At 41.5% G+C, this 25,277-nt stretch overlaps 1 protein-coding gene across 1 annotated transcript in view; it reads right to left on the minus strand.

Annotated features, from left to right (window-relative positions):
• The window catches only part of FIG4 (FIG4 phosphoinositide 5-phosphatase), a 212,580-nt gene that overhangs the window by 130,077 nt on the left and 57,226 nt on the right, over positions 1-25,277 (minus strand). The window contains exons 8-11 of the mRNA XM_075268134.1: positions 19,199-19,327; positions 18,512-18,612; positions 14,428-14,590; positions 1,196-1,293 (exon numbers count right to left, since the gene is read on the minus strand). Of these exons, the coding sequence (XP_075124235.1) occupies positions 1,196-1,293; positions 14,428-14,590; positions 18,512-18,612; positions 19,199-19,327 (491 nt within the window). The remainder of the gene's footprint in view (positions 1-1,195; positions 1,294-14,427; positions 14,591-18,511; positions 18,613-19,198; positions 19,328-25,277) is intronic.

The raw sequence follows: 25,277 nt of genomic DNA on the forward strand, positions 1-25,277 counted from the left end.
GTTAATTGGCCAAATGCTGTACACTGGCCAATCAACGCTGGTCAATGCATTTCTATGAGAAAAAGTCAGCTCCCGCACAAATGCAAGCTGCCAGCTCTCCCGACTAGCAAGGACGAGCCTGCTGCAGAACCAGCGTTGATTTGCCAAATGCCATACAGTGTATAGCATTCAGCCAATCAACGCTGGTTCTGCTGGACGAGTAAGGGCCGATTCACATTAGTGCTTGCCTCCCGTCCGGAAGGAGTCCGCAGGAGGACACCCCCCAAACCGAATATCAGCGCAACTGCAAGCGCTGTGCAGTTGAAGCGCACGGACCCCATAGACTATAATGGGGTCCGTGCACTTTAACTGCACAGCGCTCTTCCTAAACACTCTCCTCCTGCTACTCGTGGACTTGGTGACTCTACTTTAGTTGAATAGTGGTTTCCCCTGAAACAAGGATTTTTTCCCATAGACTATAATGGAATTCGATATTCGATCGAGTAGTCGAATATTGAGGCTCTACTCAAAACGAATATCGAATCTCGAATATTTCACTACTCGCTCATCTCAGTGGTGACCTCAAAGTAGTTTCATTGTATACCGTCTATAAAAATTTAACAATGCTGAGACATTTCTGTTTCTACACTGGCACAGTGATGAAAGAGAGTGTGGAAGCTGTTCTACTTGCTCTGATAGAGCTGAAGACAGAAAACAATACCATAACTACTGTACATGACAAAAACCATTCTCGCAACATCCTTCCATACACGCAAAGCCATTCCCAAGCTATTCTCCATCAGGTTTTGATCTGTTGCAGATCAGTCAGAAACCGGACCAAAAAAGTGCTGTAAGCCTGACTTTGATCTCAGTTACAAACATTATCAACCGAGTGACTCCATTGTAGTTAACAGGGTGCCTTGAGATCTGTTTGTCATTTCACCAATCCTTTGCAGTCTGTTTTTATCAAGAAAAATGTCAATGTAACATAGAGGAGTCAATTTCTGCCTTAGTTTTTTTTTTTATGTGTAGTTTTCTGTTGCAAAGCAAATCTCTGGAGTTGCTGGTCAGAACCTGTCAGAGAACATTCCCCCACAAGACAACCGCCCCTCAATTCAGACTGTATAAAAGATGTGATAGGCAAGCCACAATTTAACCACATTTCCAGCATTGTAGAATTCAGTCAAACTAAATTTATTTCAAGGTTTCTTTTTACCTTTACAAGGTTCAGAATTATAATAGGTGATCCAAATCTCTGAAGCATTTGGTCAAAGTGATTGGCAGCAACATGTGCATAAGGATCGGCTTGGTCCACTGTGTGAATAAAAGCACAAACACATTGTTAGAGTATTAGTTGATGTGTATACACACTCAAGATTAGAGAGCAGGCTGATGGAACAGAAATATTGGTTAGATATACGCAAGCTAATACATAGCTACAATTTCCTAATACACTTTCATTAGCTTGATCGCTATGGCTGAAATAGAAAATAAACTGCACATAGTAAAAAGGAAGAGAAGAATTTCCAATTCTGATACCTCTGAAGCCTGTCAGCAGTGTGACAGTATGGAATGATATTTATGGTACTTTACAGCATGTTGTACTGCAGGCTACAAACTAACCTAAAAACAGGAGGGAAAGAATATCCCTCTAATTTCTCTGCACAAACTGAAGATCACTGCTTGCCATAGGACATTCTTGAACTGAGAGTCCGCCTGATAGATCTATATAAAACATGGGAATGTCTACTTTTATTTGCATTGTAAACTTAGTAGTTATTGCACATTTAAAACATATAGTGATATTTGAGAGCAAATTGTTAACACTACAAAAATGTTTCTATTACTAGCTCTGTATTCCTGGGTTACGTTTCTATTGTTAGCGACTTGCCCATCTTACATTTTTAATGTCCTAAAAAAATAGAGTACTCATTAACCCCCAAAAGTCGCATTGAAATTCACTTTTTTATGGTGTAAGCAGCCACAAGAAAATGGCCACTTACACAGGTATACTGCGTAAACAGCCACAGGAAAATTGCCGTGAACAGTGCCCTAGCGCCACTGCTCTGAACACGTGCTAGCAGCTAGGTCAGAAAGACCTAGATGGCAGGCAATTTGTCAAATCGATCATCTTGTTTTTCTCAGTCCAACAGCATTCCCACCCTTAAAGTATATAAAGTTGGCAAAATGTCTTTATGTGCATCATAGAGGCATGTCTAACCGTCAATGATCTCTGATCAAGAGGTATGCGTCCCTAAAGAAGCCTCCAAGAGCCTTTTTATAGGGTAGTGGGGGAAGCACTTTTATGCCCACACCATGTTTAATCAGACCACACCTTTTATAATTTACATATCTGGCTAATGAAGCGTTCACACTACCGTCGATGTACGACAGCTATTGTCCACTGCTCAGACTTTTCAAGCGGACAGCAACAACCTACATGTCGTGTTTTGCTGTCCACTTGAAAAGTCGGACATCTTTGGGAACGGACAGTTAAGGACACCCACGGACAGTAAAAGAACGCACCCAATGTTCATTTAAATCAATGCAAAATGTCATGGACACAGCTAGTGTCCGCTGCTAATGTCCGCACATGATTTTTCACGGACATTAGCAGCGGACACTAGCCGTCAGACACTGACGGTAGTGTGAATGCCCCCTAAGAGATAACTGCATGCTAAGTTTTACAGCAATTTGTTGTTTTTCTATTTGGGCGCTTTATATTTTTCTCAATAAGTATATACCATAATGGAAGCTGGGAACTTCCTCGAAACCTGGCATTTCCTAGTAAATTATTCTAAAGATTAACAGAGTTACTTAAATTATCACTACCTTTTTAAGAGAACTTGGTCTCATTAAAAACAAAATGACTGTGTACCAAAACATAGTGCACTTTATTTAAAAAATGTTGCTGTTTTCTATCTGAAAAACCTCTTTATAGTTCCTGCCACTAGGTGTCTCCCTCCTTCCTAATTTGCTGTGCACTCCTTGTTATTAGGGAAGGTCCATCTTTAGAAACCAACTCACCTCCCTCTCTCTCACTGACCCCCTCCCTGTTTATTGGTTTCCACCAAATGAAAATAAGCCAATAAAATAAGCCCATAAAAATAAGACCTGCAATAGACAACAAACGCCGGCATGTCTTACATATTCGATATACTTGTGATCCCCCTGTGAAGAAAGTTAGGCAATGCGCATGGGGATCGCAAGTACATCCAATATTTAAGACATGCCGGCTTCACTTATTTATTGCACATGCATAATAGGGTAGACTGGCTTGAGAACGCTATTGCACATACTCAGTTTTAAGCTGTACTGCGCTGATCTGTGACAGGAGAATTTCGGGAGGAAGAAAGGCAAGTATGACAGGGAGGAGTGTAGTGAGGGGAGGGAACAAGGATATTGTATGTGATGCTCCGTTTCCGGTGGAAGCAAAACAGATTGTCACAAGATCCTCATAAAATGCCCCATGACCGCCCTGGTGGCAATGGTAATTATGCATTTTTTGTAAATTAAGTGATTTTATAAAATAGGTGGTGGTGGGGAGGGTTTAGATTAAAGTATATATACACATATTTATTTATTTTTAAATCCGGTACAACCCCTTTAAAGTACAATGCAATCTTTTTTAATTTATTACCTTGTGTACCACCAAACTGAAGTTACAATTTAACTATCTTGTTAATCTCTTGGGTGCTTCCCCTTGGTCTGTTTCTGACTCAGGTCTGCATCTTCATGTGCCCAGTATAGCTATTACTTGCCAGGAGAGCAACACGGGAGCCAATGGGAGGGGAATTACATTGTAATGCTTATTCACCTCCCCTGGGTCTCAGGTCTTTATACTCTGAGGATCTGAAGAGACCCCAGAGGATAATATTAGTTCATGTACACAGCCCTAAAATTTTGGGTTTGAAAATCCCCATGGAGGAGCCATTATGGGACATTATACTGCATGGGGATGGAGCTATGCAGTGCCTATCGCGCTGTACAGTGTGAGCGGGGAGGAATGCCCCCTCCCTCTGCTCACAGTGCTTGTCCTTAGACGAGTATTATCAGGAGGGGAGGGGGCGTTCCTTCCCGCTCACACTGTACAGTGCGATAGGCGCTGCTGTGGAGAAGGTTGTACCAGACTGACTGTCAGGAACGCCCTTCTGACTGTAAACAGCTACGGTAACAGAACCGAAAGCTCTTCACCTGGGGCACAGATCGGGAAAAGCCGACAGTGCGCTGAATTCAGCGCACTGTCGGCTTTCCAGCAGTATATAGAACTGCCTGTGCCCCAAACCATGAAAGTCCCAGCTGCTCTGGGAAGGTGATTTATTGCACTTGATAAAGGGCCTAAGTGCCTGAAACGCGTCGTGCCTTAATAAACATATCGTTATCCAATTGGGTGAGCGCTTCTCCTTGCCAATCCTTCTGAAGATTTTGGTCCCAGTCTGTTGATGCCTCTACGTCCCAGTGATGTTTCTTCCAGCTGCTTCCCTCTCGGTTTCTAACATCTTTTTAACTGTTGGAGTTCTTGTGTCCTACACAACCCCCTAAGGTGAGCGGCTTCCCATTTGCTTACCTTTACTCATACTTGTGCTGAATTTACTACACTAGGGTCGGCTCGGTGCCGTATTTTTTCTTTTTCTCTTGTTCCAGCAAACTTTGAGACCTGTGGACCCAGGAACCAAGTTGGCTAATTACCGTACCGGTTTTCACAGCCCAGCACCTTGAGAAGACCTCTATACTTGAATAAGAAATGACATCAGAGAGGATCTGGTCGAACAATATACTAGACCACCCGTTGTGCCTAACCTGTCCCGTAAGGGTGAGCCCAATAGATCCAATGACTCTGAGTCAACTACAAGTAGGAAAATACTGGACACTTTGTTTTGGGACCTAGAAAAGGCCCTTACTAATGAAACTAGACATTACCTAGATCAGGGGTCGGCAACCCCTGGCACATTAAGAGAGAGAGCGTCCTTTCAGTGCTCTGGTAGAGCTGTGGTGTAGGACACGCCCCCTTCTCTCCCTGCCACCAATCAGAGGTGAGCCTCTCACTGCACAGGATAAGGGCTCCCTGGACCTGCTGCTACACGTGAGGAGGAGCTCTTGCTGTCTGCAGCCCTGAATAGGAGAGGAGGAGAGGACTCAAAGTGAAAGAAAAAACACCAGGTACGTGTGTGTTACTAACCATTCTTATTAATGTCAGGCATTTGGTTTTATTAATTTAGTTTTAGTAACTCCATGTGCCTCACATTAATAGCAGTTAACCCCATCATGTCCCTCACATTAACCCTGTGTGGCTCACATAAGGGTTACTGATGTGTGAGACATATGGGGGTACTAATGAAGGACCTATATAACGAAGATGTTCACTTATTACCTCCATATGTCTCACATATCAGTGTCCCTTATGTAAAGCACACAGGGGGTTAATGTGAGGGACATGATGGGGTTAACTGCTATTAATATGAGGCACATTGAGTTGTAACCTGCAATGCACATGACCAACTGTGGATAAAAGTACAGACCTATATATTTCAATTGGCCCATATATACAGCCATTCTTTTTGTGGCTGTGTATCTGGGCCAAATTGAAGAGCTGAAAACTATTGAGCAGGTCCTATATGTGTCCTATACACCCTCTATATCTGTCTGCATTTGCAGCCCTGTCAATTCATTTTTAATGTATAGGTCAGTGAGAACCACATCCGTGCCACTTGTATGCAGGAGGCGTAAGGCTGAGGCCCCACGTTGCAGAAACGCAGCGTTTTTGTTGCAGATTTTCATGCGGTTTATTTCAACCAAAGCTACAGATGGAATGGGAAATATATAGGAAGCTTCTTATATGTCTCCCTTCTGCTCAATCCACTCCTGGCTTAGGCCCAGAAAAACACAGCAAAATATGTAACAAAAAAAGCTGTGTTCCCTGCGCCTCAGCCTTAGGCTAAAGCCCCACGTTGCAGAAACAGCTTTTTTTCGTTGCAGATTTTGCTGGTTTTTTTTTTTAGCTGAAGCCAGGAGTAGATTGAGCAGGAGGGAGACATATAAGAATCTTCCTATATATTTCCCATTTGTTTTCTAGCCATTCTTGGCTTTGACGGAAAAAAAAAACGCAGCTAAATCTGCAATAAAAAAGCTGCATTTTTATAATGTGGGGTCTCAGCCTTAGTGTGATTCTATTGGGTGGTGACACTGTAACTAGATGCAATTATAGCCAAATCCAGTTCCTGGGCACCAGTGCGGCCACTTTGTTGAAAGTGTGACACCCATTAATTCCTGGCTGGGGTTTTGCTGTTACTGCACCGCCAGGTGACCGAAATTAATCTGCGTTTCACTTAGGGAGCGTTCACACTACCGTCTGTGTCCAACAGCTAGTGTCCGCTGCTAATGTCTGTTCAAAATCTTGTGCGGACATTAGCAGCGGACACTAGCTGTCGGACACCGACGGTAGTGTGAACGCTCCCTTACAGAATACTGAAGTTACTAACAGCCGAGGACTGGATGGAGCATACAGGTACATTGTGTGTCAGCTCTTTACAGGTATGACCTCACTCTGCTCCCAGTCACATACATTACCACTAATTGTGGGTTACGCATGTACTTACATTGCTTCTAATGGAAAAGAACATGTGTATCGAGGCAAATAGTGGTACGTGCATGTGGCTTGGATCACAGTATGACAGCACCCCTGTGCTATATGACTTTAGTGTAGGTGTCGTCGGCTTTACAATTATTGCCCGGCACTCCAAGGACCTCATCTTTGATTTTTTAATTTAAACCGGCACGCCGAACAAAAAAGGTTGCCTACCCCTGACCTAGATCATAAGTTTTTGCTTATTTATCTAAAGGAGAATATTATTCCTAGAGGACTACGTCTCAAGTTATTATGTCCCTTTCCTGATGATACTGCTTTTGCGGCTGTTTGGTCAAAGCAACTGCATCTGAATAGTATTAGCCTTATAGACCACTTGTCCCGTAAAAGGCATTCCCTAGCCACTAGTCTAGGGAACACTATCAATCAATTGATACTAGAAATTGATAAACATAATTCACACTCTGATTTCATTAAGCTCTGTAGGGCCTTACAGTCTAGACTTCTCAATACTGAGAGGAAAATACTTGAATCTAAAACCCAGAAACTTAACCGAGATAGACAAGATTATGCCAATGCCGGCGAATCCTTTTGGAGCTATCAATGTCAAGATCAGGATGATTCTGGTAGGGAATCCAATATTGGGGGTACCAGTACATCCAGGACATCGGCAACTCATAAACGCCGAATAGAACCTCAATCTCTCAGGAAGAAGATCTTGAATAAACAACTGCATAGATCTATGAATATCCATCGTCCCAATAGTAATACGTACTGGGACTTCAAAACTAAGGGTGAGGCTGTTCCTAGTCTTATCCCTGCTAAGACATCCATGACCACAGGCCTTAAAGGCCAATCTGGGTCTGAGGTGAGGGACAGGCGTCGTCCAGTACCTGCGCCTCGTACCTCCCATTTGAAGTCAATTCACGTACCTGTGGAGCATACCGTCATTAGTTCCACAAAGCCTCAGAGCCAAAAAAACAACTATTGAGGACTCCACAGTTGGAGCAAATACATCTACGTCTCTAGGCCTTCCCCCTACCTGTTTTGGAACCAGCTTTCATTAAGGCCCCTCCCTTGATCAGGGAGAATCTACTACTCTTTCTATTGGAAACAAAGTATCCGAGAATCTGATCCAGGTCCATACACCACCCTCTACACCGGCCAATACCCCTACAACTTTATTGGAGGCAACTACCAACTCTATATCTCCGTCAGACATGGATGATTCCCTATACCATTCTCCCATGTCCATGTCTCAAATAGATGAGGTTATTGCATCACCCACCAAAAATAATTCACAAAACCAGTCTTTTTTACCATTACCCACCGCGCTGACACCCGCCAGCGCGGTGCACATCAGGGAATTGCCTCTTCTTCCACGAATAACCAAAATCTCAGATTATTACAGCCCTATGAGTACCAAACGAAAAAATATAGAACCAGAAGAGGGTGTAGGGGAGGAGCCCGTAACAGGAAAAGAAGATTTGCCAAAAATGCAATCCTTCACCCCAAGTCCAAAATGGAACAGACAGTGAGTAATATCTTCAATCTGTCTGCTTACCAGCTGACTAAGGTTGAAGAACTTTTACTTAGCAAGGGTCTCTCTTTTTGCCCAGATTCCAAGGTCGACGATTTACAACTATTTATAGACCTTAATGAATTTGTGAGAAAACTCACTTTGACCCGCCATTTCAGTATCAGGAATGCAGACCCGTCACCTGGTCTCAGGGTCACTGAGGGCACTAGCTCCAACCATCTAGCTTCACAAATTATTCATACTGAGCTGAGACCTAAGTCCCAATTTTACCCTGTGCACCACAAAGGGTGCCATATAGAAACGTTTTTTGCTATGGTTGCCACTGAGTTTAGGGGTCTAGGTTCAAACCCCATCCACGGATCTGGTCGAAAGAACAATCTCAGTAATGATGAAAGGAGAGCTTTACGCTCACTCTGTTCCAATCGGGACATTGTTATAAGGAACGCCGACAAGGGGGGCGGTATCGTCATCCAATCAAGGGAGGAGTATTTGAAGGAAGCACTACGTCTTTTGTCTGACGAAGAATTCTATAAAATACTATCCACCGACCCTACCACCTTACACATGGAGGCATATCATCAACTTATCAAGAGAGGTTTCAAGGAAGGGTTACTCAATAAGAAAGAGAGAGATTTTCTAACTGTCACCAATCCTTGTTTGTCCCTCTTCTATCATTTGCCCTAAAATTCATAAAAGTTTGACTAACCCACCAGGAAGGCCCATCATTTCTGGTTTACAATCCCTCACACGCAACCTCTCTCAATATGTAGACACCCACCTCCAACCACTGGTCGTCAATCTTCCCTCCCATTTGAGGGATACCACCCATCTTTTGACAGACATCTTGCAGAAGCCTTGGAAATCCACCTACGTATGGGCCACTTTGGATGTGGCTGCGCTTTATACGAATATCCCTCATGCCAAGGGTCTTTCGGCTATTAGGAATGCTCTGGCCACGGATTCCAATCTGCCACCTTGCCAACAGGCTTTTATTATTGATGCTATATAATTCATTTTGGAGCATAACACTTTCGAATTTCAAGGGCGCATATACATACAGCAGCGCGGTACCGCTATAGGCGCAAAATTTGCGCCTAGCTATGCAAATCTCTATGTGGGCCAGTTTGAAAAGGAGTATATTTTTGAATCAGTATATTGGTCAAAAGTCGTTTATTATAAGAGATACATAGACGACCTCTTGTTTGTTTGGAATGGGACGGAGGAGGAGTTTGATGAGTTTACCAGCCTACTTAATATGAATGATTGGGGCCTCCATTTTTCTGGTAAAACCAGTCCCAATGAAATTGCATATTTAGACCTGGTGCTAATGGGAGCCGGTTCTACTATCAGTACTAAAACACATTTTAAAGAGGTAGACAGCAACGTTTTTTTGGATTATCGCAGCTGTCATTTACGTAAGTGGAAGCAAAATGTGCCTTTTGGGCAATACAAACGGATTAGGCGCAACTGTACGTCCAAATCTGTATACGAAGCACAGAGTGCCATCTTAACCCAAAGGTTTCAGGAGAAGCACTATCCTAAAGCTGTTGTAACAGCAGCTCAGATGAAAGCAGCAGCTTTATCACAACAGGATTGTTTACAGCCCGGTCGAAGGGACACTAAGGTCGACTTCAAGCATAATTTTCTAACAACCTACAATGGGTCCCATCAAGATATTCGGTCCATAATACAAAAATATTGGCCCATCCTTTTAAATGATCCTCATTTACAAAAGCTACTACCAACAAGACCAGGTTTTACATTTAGGAGGGCCAGAACACTAAAGAGTCTAATAGCACCAAGTAGACTAAAGAGTGCTAACCAAGAGACATCGTCCAATGTGCTGAATCCGACAATATCCAATGGAAATTTTCGGTGTGGGAGGAAGCGATGTAAATGCTGTACTAGCATAAATCACGCAGTGGACTTAGTCATGAGCAATTCCACTGGGGAATCTTTCCAACTTACCAACCATTTAGATTGCTCTTCCTCCTATATAGTGTATTTGTTAGAGTGCCCCTGTGGCCGGCAATACATTGGCCGTACCATCATGCCACTGAGAATAAGACTCAATAAACATCGCTCAAATGTGATTAACGGCTATCTGAAGCATGGGGTGTCTAGGCATGCTGCCAGATACCATAACAGCCAGTTTGTGGGCTTCAGGGTCACGCCCATAGACTTTGTCCCACCCCATTTTCCAAATAGGTTTGAGGCACTTAAGACGTAAGGAAATTTTTTGGATATATAAATTTGACTGTTTGGTACCCAAGGGTCTTAATGAGACTTTGGAAGACGTCACACGTTGAGGTGCATTCAGTCTCTTCCTCGCTCTTGCCACATCCACCCACTCGCCTCCTTTTTTTTTTTTTTTTTTTTTTTATTATTATTTTTTTATTATTATTATTATTATTATTATTATTATTATTATTATTATTATTATTATTTATTTAATTTATATATCTTTTTTATTTTATTTTATGTGTTCTATCATTCCATTACTGGTTATCTATCCATATTTATTTACATATACATTTATACATACTTATTTATCATTTAATTTTCAGCTGGTCAGTATCATGCTATTCATGTGTATGTATATATATATATATATATATATATATATATATATATATATATATATATATATATATAATGTATATTTATTTATATACACATGGCCTCAACTGTGTCTTGGGGAATGAGCTTAGTATCATTATTTATCATTATTGTTATTACTTCTACTGCAGAGTTCGTATTCCCTTTCCCCCTCTTTTATCTTTAACACATTTGTAACACACTTAGCTGTTGATTTCATTCTTTTAATACATATTGCCATTTTCCCACTACCTAATTAGCATATAGCACATTGCAATGCCTTCTGGTAAAGCTTTCAGCGGTCATAGCCGCCTCTTACAGCCCAGAGTGAGTCTAACTGAGCATGCGCGTCTCGGGAATCTCACACATGCGCGATGTTCTCTATCCAGACGCCGCCGTGTCTTTACACGTGCAGTGAGCTGTATGTCTTGCCGCGTGATGTGGCTTCTGCCTCTCGGGCTGCTAAATAATAGAGCCTGAACTCGGAACCACTAAGACTCCCAGCTGCTCTGGGAAGGTAAGCCATCTTCTTTCTATTAATGGACCTATGATTTTATTTGTAGAGCGGTTTCATATTATTATTGTTGGACCTAATTCTTTAATCCTGTGGACCTCCACGTCCTATAGGAACTTGTGGGGATTACCTCCTAGTGATATATTATTATTTTAGCATTGTTATTACGGCCATGCAGGGTCTTTTTATTCATATGGCAACATATTACAGTTTTATAAATTTATATTTTATATTGTGATTTAGGGTTTTTATAAGATATATACAAAACGTTTTTTGTGAAAAAAACTTTGTGAAAAACTTTGTGTGATCTTACATTGTTGACCAGCTTAATTGTTGTCTACTGCTTAAATTTTAGATGATGTTCCTTTTGTTTGTATGTTATTATGTTGTACTTATTTTTAAGGTGATTTATTGCACTTGATAAAGGGCCTAAGTGCCTGAAACGCGTCGTGCCTTAATAAACATATCGTTATCCAATTGGGTGAGCGCTTCTCCTTGCCAATCCTTCTGAAGATTTTGGTCCCAGTCTGTTGATGCCTCTACGTCCCAGTGATGTTTCTTCCAGCTCCTTCCCTCTCGGTTTCTAACATCTTTTTAACTGTTGGAGTTGTTGTGTCCTACACAACCCCCTAAGGTGAGCGGCTTCCCATTTGCTTACCTTTACTCATACTTGTGCTGAATTTACTACTTTAGGGTCGGCTCGGTGCCGTATTTTTTATTTTTCTCTTGTTCCACCAAACCATGAAAGGTCCTCTTTAAGTGATCGCTACTTTGGGGGTACTCGGTTGGGTAGCTTTATCACTTGGGGGTACTTCGCTTGAAAACGTTGAGAATCACTGTTCTATACTATATTGCCTATATAGATTCCCTAGCACAAACAGCTAGGGTTTCTATAAAAAACTAAGATACTCTATAATCTGAAGTTTAAAGACTTTTAAAAAATGTTTAAGACACAATTTTATGGTCTAATAAAGTTCTTCAAAATCACACCATTTAAAGGCACATCAGGGATTTTACATAGTAGTTTCTTTGCATTGACTAAATACCTATAATGAACTTGAAATGGCAGTATCATTGTGTTTGTGGTTTTATATAAAGGGAGCATTTTATGTATAACCATTGCCATTTCTCATTTTTTAAAGCCTTTTGAATAGAGTCTTAAAAGCATCACTATAAAACAACTTTCATTTATTTCTCCCGACACGTGCACATCCCACACTTCTTTAGCTCTCTCTCTTCCAACAGAAAATCCCAAAACTAATAAACAGTCTTCACTGTCCTCCCACATTTGATAATATGCATAAAAGAGCTAACCATTGTAATAAGTTATATCCTTGTTATTTTGTCAATAACTGTTATGTGGGATCTTTGGATGTCTGCTTAAAATTTAACAAAGACAATATAGAATGAATTGTTTACCTGTGAGAATGTGCCACGTAACGCTGCCTGATAAATAGGGTGCATTTCGGGTTCATATTAGGACATCCTTAGATGTCAGAGTCAAACATCAAATTCATGGAAATTGTAACCAAGTTCCAACTCTGTAACCAACTCTGACCTTTTGACTCTGACACCTGACTTTTGAAACAAGTTCCATCCACATTATGCAATGTGTTGGCTGGTTTATGCTAGGTTCACAATAGCATTTCAGTCTCCGCATGAGGCTCCGTCTCACATTTCGCTTAAAATTGGTGGAGAGAAAAGTCCTGCAAGGAGAACTTTTCTCTCTGCTGGTTTTAGTATAAAAAGGTAAAAGTCCTGTTTGTGCTGCCGTTCACCCAAGTATCAGTTTACTTCCACATGTGGGGTATTTCTGTGCTCTGGAAAAACTGCATAAAAAACTGTGAGATGTATTTTCTTCTTTAACCCCTTGTGAATGTGTACATTTTAGGGCTAAGCTGATGTATTAGTGAGAAAATTGTCTAAATGTCACCTCCATATTGTTTTAATTACCATGAAATTAAAGGGCTAAACTTCCCAAGAGTTGTTTTGAATTATATGAGGGGTGATTTATGGGGGTTTCGGCACCGATAGATCCTCAGTGGGGGCACAGAACGGCAAAGCCAATAGTGCGCTGAATTCAGAGCACCGTCTGCTTTCTAGCACTGCATGTTCCCCAAGAGGCGAAAGGTCCTCTTTAAAGTGTCTCAAAGTTATTGCCAAATAAAGTGATTCATGTAAGTTCTGAAAAACGAGTCCTGGTCCTTAACGCACTTTTCAGCCTGGTCATTAAAGCGGTTTTCCCATGTCAGCCTTTCAGCCAGGCTGTATGCAGTTTCTGCTTCTCACTTCCTGCATTTCTCTCTCCCCCCCCCCCCCCCCCTTGCTGAATGGGACAAACAACAATTCTGCAGGTCAGATAATCTGCAGATTCTTGTACAGAACAAAGAAAGTGTTATCTGTGTGTTTACATCTAGAGATAACAGGAGATAACAAGAGCAGTGAGTGAGTGATATCACTTGTCCTATAGGTCCGTGGTTTTAGCAAGGCAGTGTACACAATGGTGGGAATAAATTCACATACCAGGCCAACAAGCAGAATTTCTAAAGCAATATATTTAGGAAAAGGCTACAATTTAGATAAGCTACCAGTATAGATAGGATCTTTTTGATGGGACAACCCCTTTAAGGGGGTTAAACTATAGTATTGGTTTCTACTGTATTTATCTCTCACTCAAGAGACCCTGGTTTGCTTGTGAAGGTTGTAAATATATGAATCACAAAAACACTTATCCTTGAAACTAAATGCAGTATAATTATTTATGTTTGATACTGAATATATTACGTGAAAAATTTGCTTTATCATAAAACATTGCTAATGTTTGTTTTTTTTCTCCTTGCCACACTCTTGTATTCAGTGCATCTCATGTATCTGCTCTCTCACGTAATGACACCCATCTTTCTACCGCCACTCTCCAACATTACAAATGTTCAAAAACATTCTTAAAACTGTTGATGGCAAGTTCATATTACCTTAGATTTTCCTTAATGCTAAAAAGTCTTTTATGCAACACTTCTCTTATACATGTCTTTCTTACCTGTTGTATCTAGCTAAACTGTACCTACACTTCTCTTACCCTATAAACAGGTTACGGCCTTGGCTTTTAGAGATGGGTTTAAACATATTATTTGCAACTTTTGTGTGTTAAAAATAAACAATTCGTAATGTTTGTATAACAGATTCTCTATCTACTAATCATGTAAAAGCACTCACATGTAATTGGTGGCTTCGGCATCATTGTGGAAATATCCTGGGACCAGTATAATGGGACTGAACCACGAACCTGAACATATGAAGAGTAGCTGCCAGCACTGAAAGACATCACAGAAGCATCGTGCACTATTTGCTCTGTCTCCACTTCATTGGCAACATCTCCCTTAAAAAAAAAAAACAAAAAAAAAAAACAAATTCAGACTTCAATCATTTAACAAGGTTTGCTAAGATTTGTGATGATTTATAGGCCCTAATTTAAAGTACTCCATCAGTCTATAGTGCTCACATGTCAAGACAATGAAAAGCAGTTATGAAAGAGACAACTGGAACCACAAATGCTTACTTACATTGTGCCAGCTAAATGCTGGACAGTAGCTCCCTGAAATGTCTTTTAACTTCCCCCTATATTTCTGAATGAGCCTTGCTTAGAACTTGAGCAAATCACATAACAGTTTCCTCCAAGCATGGATCTAACTAAGGAGCCGTGGTGGCTAAGCACGATCTTGGCTTTAAGAGAAGACAAAGACTATGTCTGTAGCCCCATAGATTTAGAGATATCACTGGTCAAGGTGGAGGTACACATACTTACACTTTCACTTTAACTAGTGTGCAGGAGAACAAATGCAGCTGACAGCGCAGGGAGAGGAGAAAATTATTTTATTATTCTCCTGGCCCTATCACTTGAGATAAGGGGGTACCATAGATTTTTCTTCATGATATTATCCCCATTATCATCCAGTAGCATATTTTCCATTTAACCCCATATATGCTGCAGTCAATGAAGACCGCAGCACCTTAGTTGTTTTACAGAAGGAAAAAAAAAGTAAAATTAGACATTCTTCCCCCTTGTTAATGAAAAAAAAACAAAACAAAAAAAAAAACACTAAAAGATCAAAAAGCTCATAAGGCAAAGAAGTTATGTTTTAATGATATTTAGTACTAGCTTCTGCCCGCGACTTTGTCTGGGGGTTGTTTGCATCGATGATCCGCCTATATTCAGCAAATTGCTGCCGTCAATGGTTTGCCTGCTCCGGCATTTTGGCAGCACACAAGCTGTCCTGCTGCTGACCTTGTTCCTCACACCGTGCCTGTGATTGTTCTGGCATCTCAGCAGCTCGCTGGGATGCCATATAATGAGCATGTTGTTGGTGTTGATGAACCGCCTGCTCCGGCATTTGGACAGTTGTCAAGCTGTCCTACTACTGAACTTGTTCCTCGCGCTGTGCCTGTGATTGTTCTGGCATCTCAGCACCTCGCTGGAACATCATATAATAAGCGTGTTGTTGACGTTGATGATCCACCTCAGCTCCACTTGAGGAGAGCTCTGTGACTTCTGGCTACCCTTCATAGCTCTCCTTGTTTACGACAAATAAGATTTTCTTTTTCCAGGCATGATGAAAATTGGCAAACTCCCAATTTGGATTAAAGGTGTTTGCCCATGTCAGTTTGTCAGCAGTGCCTGGACCAGATCAGACAATATGCAAATGTATGAACACAAAGTACAGAGGGTTAGCATGTGTTTACACAGAGAGATGACAACCATGGCTTTCTCAGAAGCTGAGATGAGTGCAGTGTAGTATAGTATGTGACCATAAATTCCTAACAGTCGTGAAGCCATGTCATTTACCGGGATAAAAAGGGATTCCATTCAGCCATTTTTGTGTGATTGAGGAACAAACATACAAACGTTCACATTTATAATATTAGTAGGGTAGGATTAGTAGGATTTCACAATTATAATATTAGTAGGATAGGATATTCAAAATCTGCAATAAAAAAAAATTGACAATTTTAGAAGGTTTTTTGCAATTTTAATGTGACTGTTAGGGGTCAAAGGGCATATTCACAAAGAGATGTATGGAGCCGATTCTGACTCAGAAAATGCCTAAAATCTTCATCCATTAATTTTCATGCAAGCAGACATAAGATGCATCCTGCCCTTTTATCAGGTAAATTCTATCTGAAATTATACTATATAGAGGACAGTCTGGTTTAACTTGCGATGGGATATATCTTGGAGTAATATATAGATATATGAGATCAATAAATCAGAAACAACAACAATCCCAGAGCTATTTCTCATACATTTATTATGACATATGTCCAGTTGTCCACCCTTGATTCAGGTCATCCCCAACAAGAATCAAGATAAAGAAACTGTCAATGAGTTAGGTATGTCCCTAGGTAAAGTGTCATGATATCACAAGTAAATGATTAACTGCCGCATACCATTAGACAAATTTAGGGTGCTTTCACATCACGTTTTGTAGGTCCGTCTGACGCTGGGTTCACACCTGCGTTCGGCACTCCGTTCTCAGATTTCCGTCTTCTGCATGCAGAAGACAGAAACCTGTAATGCTGAATCCGGCCTCAGCGCCGGTGAGCGTTTTATACTCTCCGGGTGAAACAGTTTTTTTTAAAAAACCGGACACAGAGTACTGCATGTCCAACTCTGTGTCCGGTTAAAAAAAACCGGTTTCGCCACGGAGAGCATAAAACGCTCAGCAGCGCTCACGTCCGGACACTTTTCAAACCCATTCAAATGAATGGGTTTGAAAGATGCCGGCATGTTTCCATCTCATGCCCAGTTTTGTGCAGGAAACGGAAACCAGCATAACGGAGACAGGGGCGCAGATGTGAACGAGCCCTGACTGACACGTTTTTACAGCTGTTTACCTTATAAAAACGTGTCAGTCAGCGGACCCATTGACTCCAATGAAAAAAAAAAATACTCCGTTGTGGCTTGAAAATGTCTCTGTCCGTTATTTCAAACGGACAGAAAAGTGTGTACTACTACGCTTTTCTGTCCTTTACCCACAGCAGATCCGTGACGGATCGTACTCATTCTCCTTCACTTCTCTATGTGAACGGCTGCCAGACATCTGCAGCCGCTGATGCATCCTGTTGTACAGTCCGTTTATTCCTCTGAAGAGTGAGCCCGCCCCCATTAACTACAACTCTGCCCTTTGTGCATCGGAGGAGAGGAGAGGAACTTTTCCTACGTTATCACATAGTTGTTGCCTCCTCCTATTTTCTACTACTTACACTATTTTAGCTTTATGAATAACTCTACCAGAGAGTAAATTGCATTTTGATGAAGCCATTTGTTTTTCCTCCAGCTGGGACTTATTGTTCGCCAGCCAGAGGTATCGATATGTCCTTAGGAGCACAGACGATAGTGCCTCCATGCCCCCTGAGCATCATATGACGTCGACGTGGGCGGGACCAATAGAATCACGAGACGTCGATGTGGGCGTTCATGGGGGCGTGCTTAAGCTCTTAAAGTCTTGACTGCCGGCGCGCTCGCTGGCAGCCTAACCTAGTACCACGTCCTATCACCGAGGGCGTGGGAATTGCAGTTTTTACTGCAGTTTCAACTATCTTTCCTTACAGAAAACCCGGCTAATGAGCTAGTATTCATCCTAGCGAAACGTGTAGAGATTAGGAGATAGGTCTTCTTTTCACATATCTCTTCAGTGACTCAGCTAGGTGCGGTGTAAGACTGTTGTTTAATGTTACTGGACCAAGTCATCAGAGAATCTTTTTTTTTTTTTATCAACAGCTGTGATACCAATGCCCTAAATGTACCTCCGGGCATTGATAGGAATTTGTAATTGGGGCTAGTAGCATATATCACCCTTCTGCCCCTGGAGTCTAACTGAATAGTGGAATACATTCCTTGACCTTTATTTTATTTATCCTACTATTAGGAGAGACATTTAGGGGAATATTACTATATTTAGGAGCTATCTACCTGATCTCTATATCACTAGCAAATCCCCTCGTATGAATATCCTATGGGAATTTGGGCACAATTTTTAATTCAATTATATTAAAAGTTATGTTTTAGTTTTACTCCTTCAGTCTTCTTGTAATTTTTGATTAAATCACCCGTCAGTGACAGTAAATGTCAAAAACCAATTTAATATTTCCAACATAATGAATCATTACACTGAAATATATCATGCATTTACTAAAAGCAGCAAACTGTACACCAACACTAGGAAAATACAATCTGTCATGGATTTCTTATGTATATTATCTTTACATAAAATTTATCTGTCCTCATATTCTTGTTTATTACCTCACAATTTGCTCCTCTCTTTAGGAAACGAGTCCCAGCAAATTTGCTTGATCTTCTGGCCATAAGAGTTACGTAGATTGGGCGACCATATATTAGCAATTCTTAGAAAATTATTAAGGTAAACATAAAAGTATCAATAAAAATAATTCCAAAATAATAAATGGAAAATAAAGAAAGCAGACAGTTTTCAGCAATGTTTATACACATGTCTATATAGAGGCATTCTAATAACACAGCCCTGTACACTCCCCTGACTTGTCTATTTCCATTCCCCATAAAATAAAAATTCTATAGCCTATTTTATTATAACTCTACTTTATGTTATTCATCTGTTATACCACTTAGAAGTCAATGAAAAAACTGGGTGTTATCATTCTCCTTGTTACAGGCTGTGTCCCAGCAAGCCTGACACCCTCAGTAACCTAGGCACAAGTAACGCTGCGTAGTTGTTTCCATTATTCTGGTCTTACCATGAATCCGAAAATGGATCCGTTCTATGATGGGGCCCATTGAGTAAAACAGCTTCTGTACTTTTTAACTGAAATCGCCGGATGAAAAGTCAGGCTTTCAGGACTCTCTTTAGTTGGCAATTTTAGATGGATCTGTACCAGAGATTGCACAGTATTCAATACAGATGTGAACCTAACCTAATATTTCCCCATCATTCTTCCGTTATAGAAAGGATACTGGATTGTCCACAAAATCCATGTATGATATAAAGTAACCAATCACGATGAACAATGTCTTTGATGCACTTTAAGAGCTCACCATTCCATACATACTTCATACAGGGCTCACTGCATATCCCAAAAAGACCTGAAAAATTTTAGAAAAACATAATTTCAAATTATAATACAAAAACAATATGCACATGAACGTTTACCTTAATATGTTTAGAACATCAGAAATTAAATCGCTGTTTCAACATTCTCACTTTTAGTTACAAAATACAGGAAATGGATCTGTTTTATGCAGCAGCAATACATGTACGTCACCACTCAGCAGTCACTGTGATAAGCTGCATTATAAGAGTACAGCCAGTGGACAGTATATGGAGTAGACTGCTTCCAGCTATGTATACTGTGCAGTTATCAGTTGTTCAATGAAGGTACCAGACCACCACCAATCTCATATTGAAGACAACCTTTTAGAAGATGACCAAGCTGGGTTGCACAAGAACATGGATATCCAGTACTGTATCCTCTGATATGCCCTAAAAAGTTTCATAAGTTCCTAACATTTTTCCCCACTTACTCGTAGATACCCAACACCTTTGACCATACTTGCTGACATTTCATAGTCCAGTATCTGAAATTTAGCCCACTTTAAACATGCCACGAATACCCATTTTTGGGGTGGGACTTACAAAAAAAAAACATGTCCCTGTTGTAGCCCAGTTCTTGGGATTGTCCTAGTAAAACTAAGAGTATTGGCATAATGTTTAGAGCCTCATTGGCAGGCCGCAGTCACACACTGAACTCTCTGCTCCAGTGTGATCTGTTACAAGTCTCTTGCTTTCTTAAGTCCAGTGGTGCAACACAGGACAGAGCAGTGTCCATATTGGGCTCATAGTTTAAGTAAGTCCAATACAAGGTCTACTTAAAGGGAACATGTCAGAATAGCCTTTAAAATGGCTATTCTACTACTGCCTTTACATGTTCAATTGACTTCGCCATTTCCTAATAAATCGCTCTACTAGTTTATGCAAATGAAACCCATGATGGAGCACCCTCAGCATTCTCCAGGGCCTCCGAGCACCCCCAATGCCATACCTTTCATCCTGCCCCTCCACTGCCTGTGCTCCGTCTGCCCTCCTCCTCCCCGGATATTCTGCCGCCCAGATTGCGCTCTTCCAGTTCAAATCTCGTGCATGCGCAGCTCCGCTCCGTTGAGAGCAGTACTGCACATGTCGCAGTGCCGTTTTGGTGTAGTTCGCTGGAGAACTGAGCATACTGATTTATAAAGAAACGGCGGGATCAATTGAAAATGTAAAGGCAGTAGTAGAATAGCCCTTTTAAAGGCTATTCAGACATGTGTTTAAAGAGAACCTTTCACCATTTTGCCCACAGGCAGTTCTATATGCTGGCGGAAAGTTTTCCCGATCTGGGCCCAGTGTGAAGAGCTTACGGTCCGGTACCGTAGCTCTTCTATGGTCAGAAGGGAGTTTCTGACACTCAGTCAGAAACGTCCTTCACAGCACAGCCAATCGTGCTGTGAGAGCCGGGAGGAACTCCCCCCTCCCTCCCTGATAATGCTCGTCTATGGACGAGTACTGCGAGCAGATGGAGGGGGGCGTTCCTCCCGGCTCTCACAGCACAGCGCAATTGGCTGTGCTGTGAAGAAGGACGTCTCTGACAGACTGTCAGAAACGTCCTTCTGACCATAGAAGAGCTACGGTACCGGACCGTAAGCTCTTCACACTGGGCCCAGATCGGGAAAGCCGACAGTGTGCTGAATTCAGCGCACTGTCAGCTTTCCGGCAGTATATAGAACTGCCTATGGGCAAAATGGTGAAAGGTCCTCTTTAAGTCAAATTGAGTTTTCCCAATGATAGACTCCCTTTAAAGAGGGTTGAAAATTTGCTCAATGAAAGTGGTCGTTCATTGGATAAGGGGATGTTTGTGCCCCATTCTGAATGGAATGGTGATCTACCGCACATACACAACTCCATTAATTTAATGATAGAGATAAACAAAGTATAACAATTGGCTATGTCTGCTACTCCGACTGGAATGAGTGGAGCTGTGTGTGCACTGCCTAACCAACACTCCATTTAGAACCCCCATTCAACTTATCACTGTCTGCTCAGACCCCCACTGATCTGTAAAGTTATCCCCTATACTATTGCTAGGGGATAACTTACTTTGGTGTGAAGAACCCCTTTAAGAGGGGGGTGAACCTTCTCCATAGGGTGGTCTTCTGGGGAGATATCACTGTATATGCTGTCAAACACCGTTGGAATCAATACATATAAAGTAATTTGGTTTAGGATTTCATTTGTGCTATAATTCAGATAATGTGGACTTTTTTACTTTTTTAAACCCATAATCATGCTTACAGTAAATGAGGCTGCAGCATTTTCAAACAAATTCACACCTCTAGGCATTTCATATGATGTACATGTACTGGGAAATCAGCTAGTGAAAAATATCAGCATGCTTCATTATATCCTTCACATTTTCCAGCAATGCTTAATCATCCTCAATGCATGCAAAGAGAAATAAAAAGATTTATAATTTGCTGGTTATGTAATTGCTTTAAGACTGAGCTGTGTTGACATGCAGTGCTGGAGGAAGTAAATGATTGCCATGATGGGAAATATTACAAACAGTGAAAACCTCTAGAGAAGGCTAACATTAAGAAGTAAGTTGATTGAGAAAGCATCATTCAAGAATTCATATAGTCTCAATAGGCTAAGTCCATTGCCATACAGACAATAGCTGGAGTCCAGCAGTGATTAACAGCAAAAAATTTTTGATCTCACTTATTTAACCCCTGAACGCTACAGTCAACAAGACAGATGGCACTTAAAGAGCGTAACAAAGGTCCTCAAGTCTGTAAAAGATATCTTCCTATTAAAGGGGACCTTTCACCACCTCCATCCACTTCTTAGCATCTGCTAATGGGCGCTGCTGATTCCAATTCACTTTTGCAGTTTTTTTTTTCTAGATTCCACCATCCCTGAGCAAAAAAAATGCAGTTAGTTTTGGTGTTTAATATGCTGTACTATAAGGGTCAATGCACGCAGTTTTTTGGCACGGATTTTGACACTAAATCCGCCTCAAAATCAGCCTCCAAAAAAGCCTCCCAATAGGGTTCTATTGGGAGGCTTTTTTTGGAGGTTGATTTAGAGTTCTATTGGGAGACTTTATTTGGAGGCTGATTTTGAGGCGGATTCAGCGTCAAAATCAGCGCCAAAAAACTCTGTGTGCTCTGACCCTCAGGTGGGCAGCATAAGAAAGAGTAGGCAAGGAGTGTGATTCAGAGCTTAAGTCAAAAGTAGATCTGCCCCTGTCTGACACAGACCACTTGTAAGTATGGCATACACTTATAATATAGCATATGGCATCACGTTTTGCTTGCCAATGGATAGGGCTAGAGCAAAAAATTCCAAATGTGCCAAAATCAGTTATGAATCACCTAGTAAAGAGCTGGACTGGGTGGAGGTGGTAAAAGGTGCCTTTTTAACCCCTTAACGCTAAATCACGTACCTGTACGTCAGGGAATGTGGTTAGTTCCCGCATTCCCACGTACCTGTACGTGATTGAGATTGCACGGGCTCAGAAGCAGAGCCCGTGCGATCTCCATGGGAGGCCGGCTGTATCTGACAGCCAGGCTTCCCCTGTAGCAGCAGGGACGGTGATTGCACCGACCCCCCCCCCCCCCCCCCCCCGTTTAACCCTTAAGGTGCCATGATCCATAGTGATCATGGCACCCTAGGGGTTTGGCCGGGCTATAAATCATGTTGCCGGCAGCAGGAGTCTGTGTGAGCTGTAATTTACAGCTACACGCTGCTCCTTAATCTCTCCCCCCATCGGAGCGAGCGAGCGAATACTTAGTCCTAGCACCAGACTATGACTATGTTCTTGCTTCTATTTTTCTGTGTGTGCTTACTCCCCCTTCACTCTTTACAAAATTCTATAGACATCTGTAATCCATCAACTGTAGTCCATCTTGAGATGGATATAGCAGACATTTTCAAAGTGAAAGTTGGCTTATCAGAGGGATGAAGCATATGAAAACAGTCTTACTAGAAGAGAAAGAAGCATTTTTATGACACAATATTTAAGTCTTCTTATAATCATCTGTACTATTGTTTGCAAGTGCCACCCAGGGACAATGTATAAGATATAGAGATGAGCGAACAGTGTTCTATCGAACTCATGTTCGATCGGATATTAGGCTGTTCGGCATGTTCGAATCGAATCGAACACCGCGTGGTAAAGTGCGCCATTACTCGATTCCCCTCCCACCTTCCCTGGCGCCTTTTTTGCTCCAATAACAGCGCAGGGTAGGTGGGACAGGAACTACGACACCGGTGACGTTGAAAAAAGTAGGCAAAACCCATTGGCTGCCGAAAACATGTGACCTCTAATTTAAAAGAACAGCGCCGCCCAGCTTCGCGTCATTCTGAGCTTGCAATTCACCGAGGACGGAGGTTTCCGTCCAGCTAGCTAGGGCTTAGATTCTGGGTAGGCAGGGACAGGCTAGGATAGGAAGGAGAAGACAACCAACAGCTCTTGTAAGAGCTAAATTCCAGGGAGAAGCTTGTCAGTGTAACGTGGCACTGACGGGCTCAATCGCCGCAACCCAGCTTTCCCAGGATCCTGAATGGAATACACTGTCAGTGTATTCCCGTATACCCGATATATACCCCGATACCCGTTCCAACGGTGTGCCCCCCCACCTTCACCCCAGAAATACCCTGCAAGTCCCCTAGCAATAGAATTGGGGCTATATACACCCACAATTTTTACTACTGGTATACAGTGCCATTGTCTGACTGGGAATTCAAAGAATATATTGGGAATACAAATACCCTCATTTCTTGCTACTGCCATATAGTGCCAGTTTCTGACTGGTAATTCAAAGAATATATTGGGGTTACGTGCACCCACAATTTTTACTACTGGTATACAGTGCCATTGTCTGACTGGGAATTCAAAGAGTATATTGGGAATACAAATACCCTCATTTCTTGCTACTGCCATATAGTGCCAGTTTCTGACTGGGAATTCAAAGAATATATTGGGGTTACGTGCACCCACAATTTTTACTACTGGTATACAGTGCCATTGTCTGACTGGGAATTCAAAGAATATATTGGGGTTATAAATACCCTCATTTCTTGCTACTGCCATATAGTGCCAGTTTCTGACTGGTAATTCAAAGAATATATTGGGGTTACGTGCACCCACAATTTTTACTACTGGTATACAGTGCCATTGTCTGACTGGGAATTCAAAGAATATATTGGGAATACAAATACCCTCATTTCTTGCTACTGCCATATAGTGCCAGTTTCTGACTGGGAATTCAAAGAATATATTGGGGTTACGTGCACCCACAATTTTTACTACTGGTATACAGTGCCATTGTCTGACTGGGAATTCAAAGAATATATTGGGGTTATAAATACCCTCATTTCTTGCTACTGCCATATAGTGCCAGTTTCTGACTGGTAATTCAAAGAATATATTGGGGTTACGTGCACCCACAATTTTTACTACTGGTATACAGTGCCATTGTCTGACTGGGAATTCAAAGAGTATATTGGGAATACAAATACCCTCATTTCTTGCTACTGCCATATAGTGCCAGTTTCTGACTGGGAATTCAAAGAATATATTGGGGTTACGTGCACCCACAATTTTTACTACTGGTATACAGTGCCATTGTCTGACTGGGAATTCAAAGAATATATTGGGGTTATAAATACCCTCATTTCTTGCTACTGCCATATAGTGCCAGTTTCTGACTGGTAATTCAAAGAATATATTGGGGTTACGTGCACCCACAATTTTTACTACTGGTATACAGTGCCATTGTCTGACTGGGAATTCAAAGAGTATATTGGGAATACAAATACCCTCATTTCTTGCTACTGCCATATAGTGCCAGTGTCTGACTGGGAATTCAAAGAATATATTGGGGTTACGTGCACCCACAATTTTTACTACTGGTATACAGTGCCATTGTCTGACTGGGAATTCAAAGAATATATTGGGGTTATAAATACCCTCATTTCTTGCTACTGCCATATAGT

Source organism: Leptodactylus fuscus, chromosome 3 (genome assembly GCF_031893055.1).
Source record: "Leptodactylus fuscus isolate aLepFus1 chromosome 3, aLepFus1.hap2, whole genome shotgun sequence".
NCBI classification, from domain to species: domain Eukaryota; kingdom Metazoa; phylum Chordata; class Amphibia; order Anura; family Leptodactylidae; genus Leptodactylus; species Leptodactylus fuscus.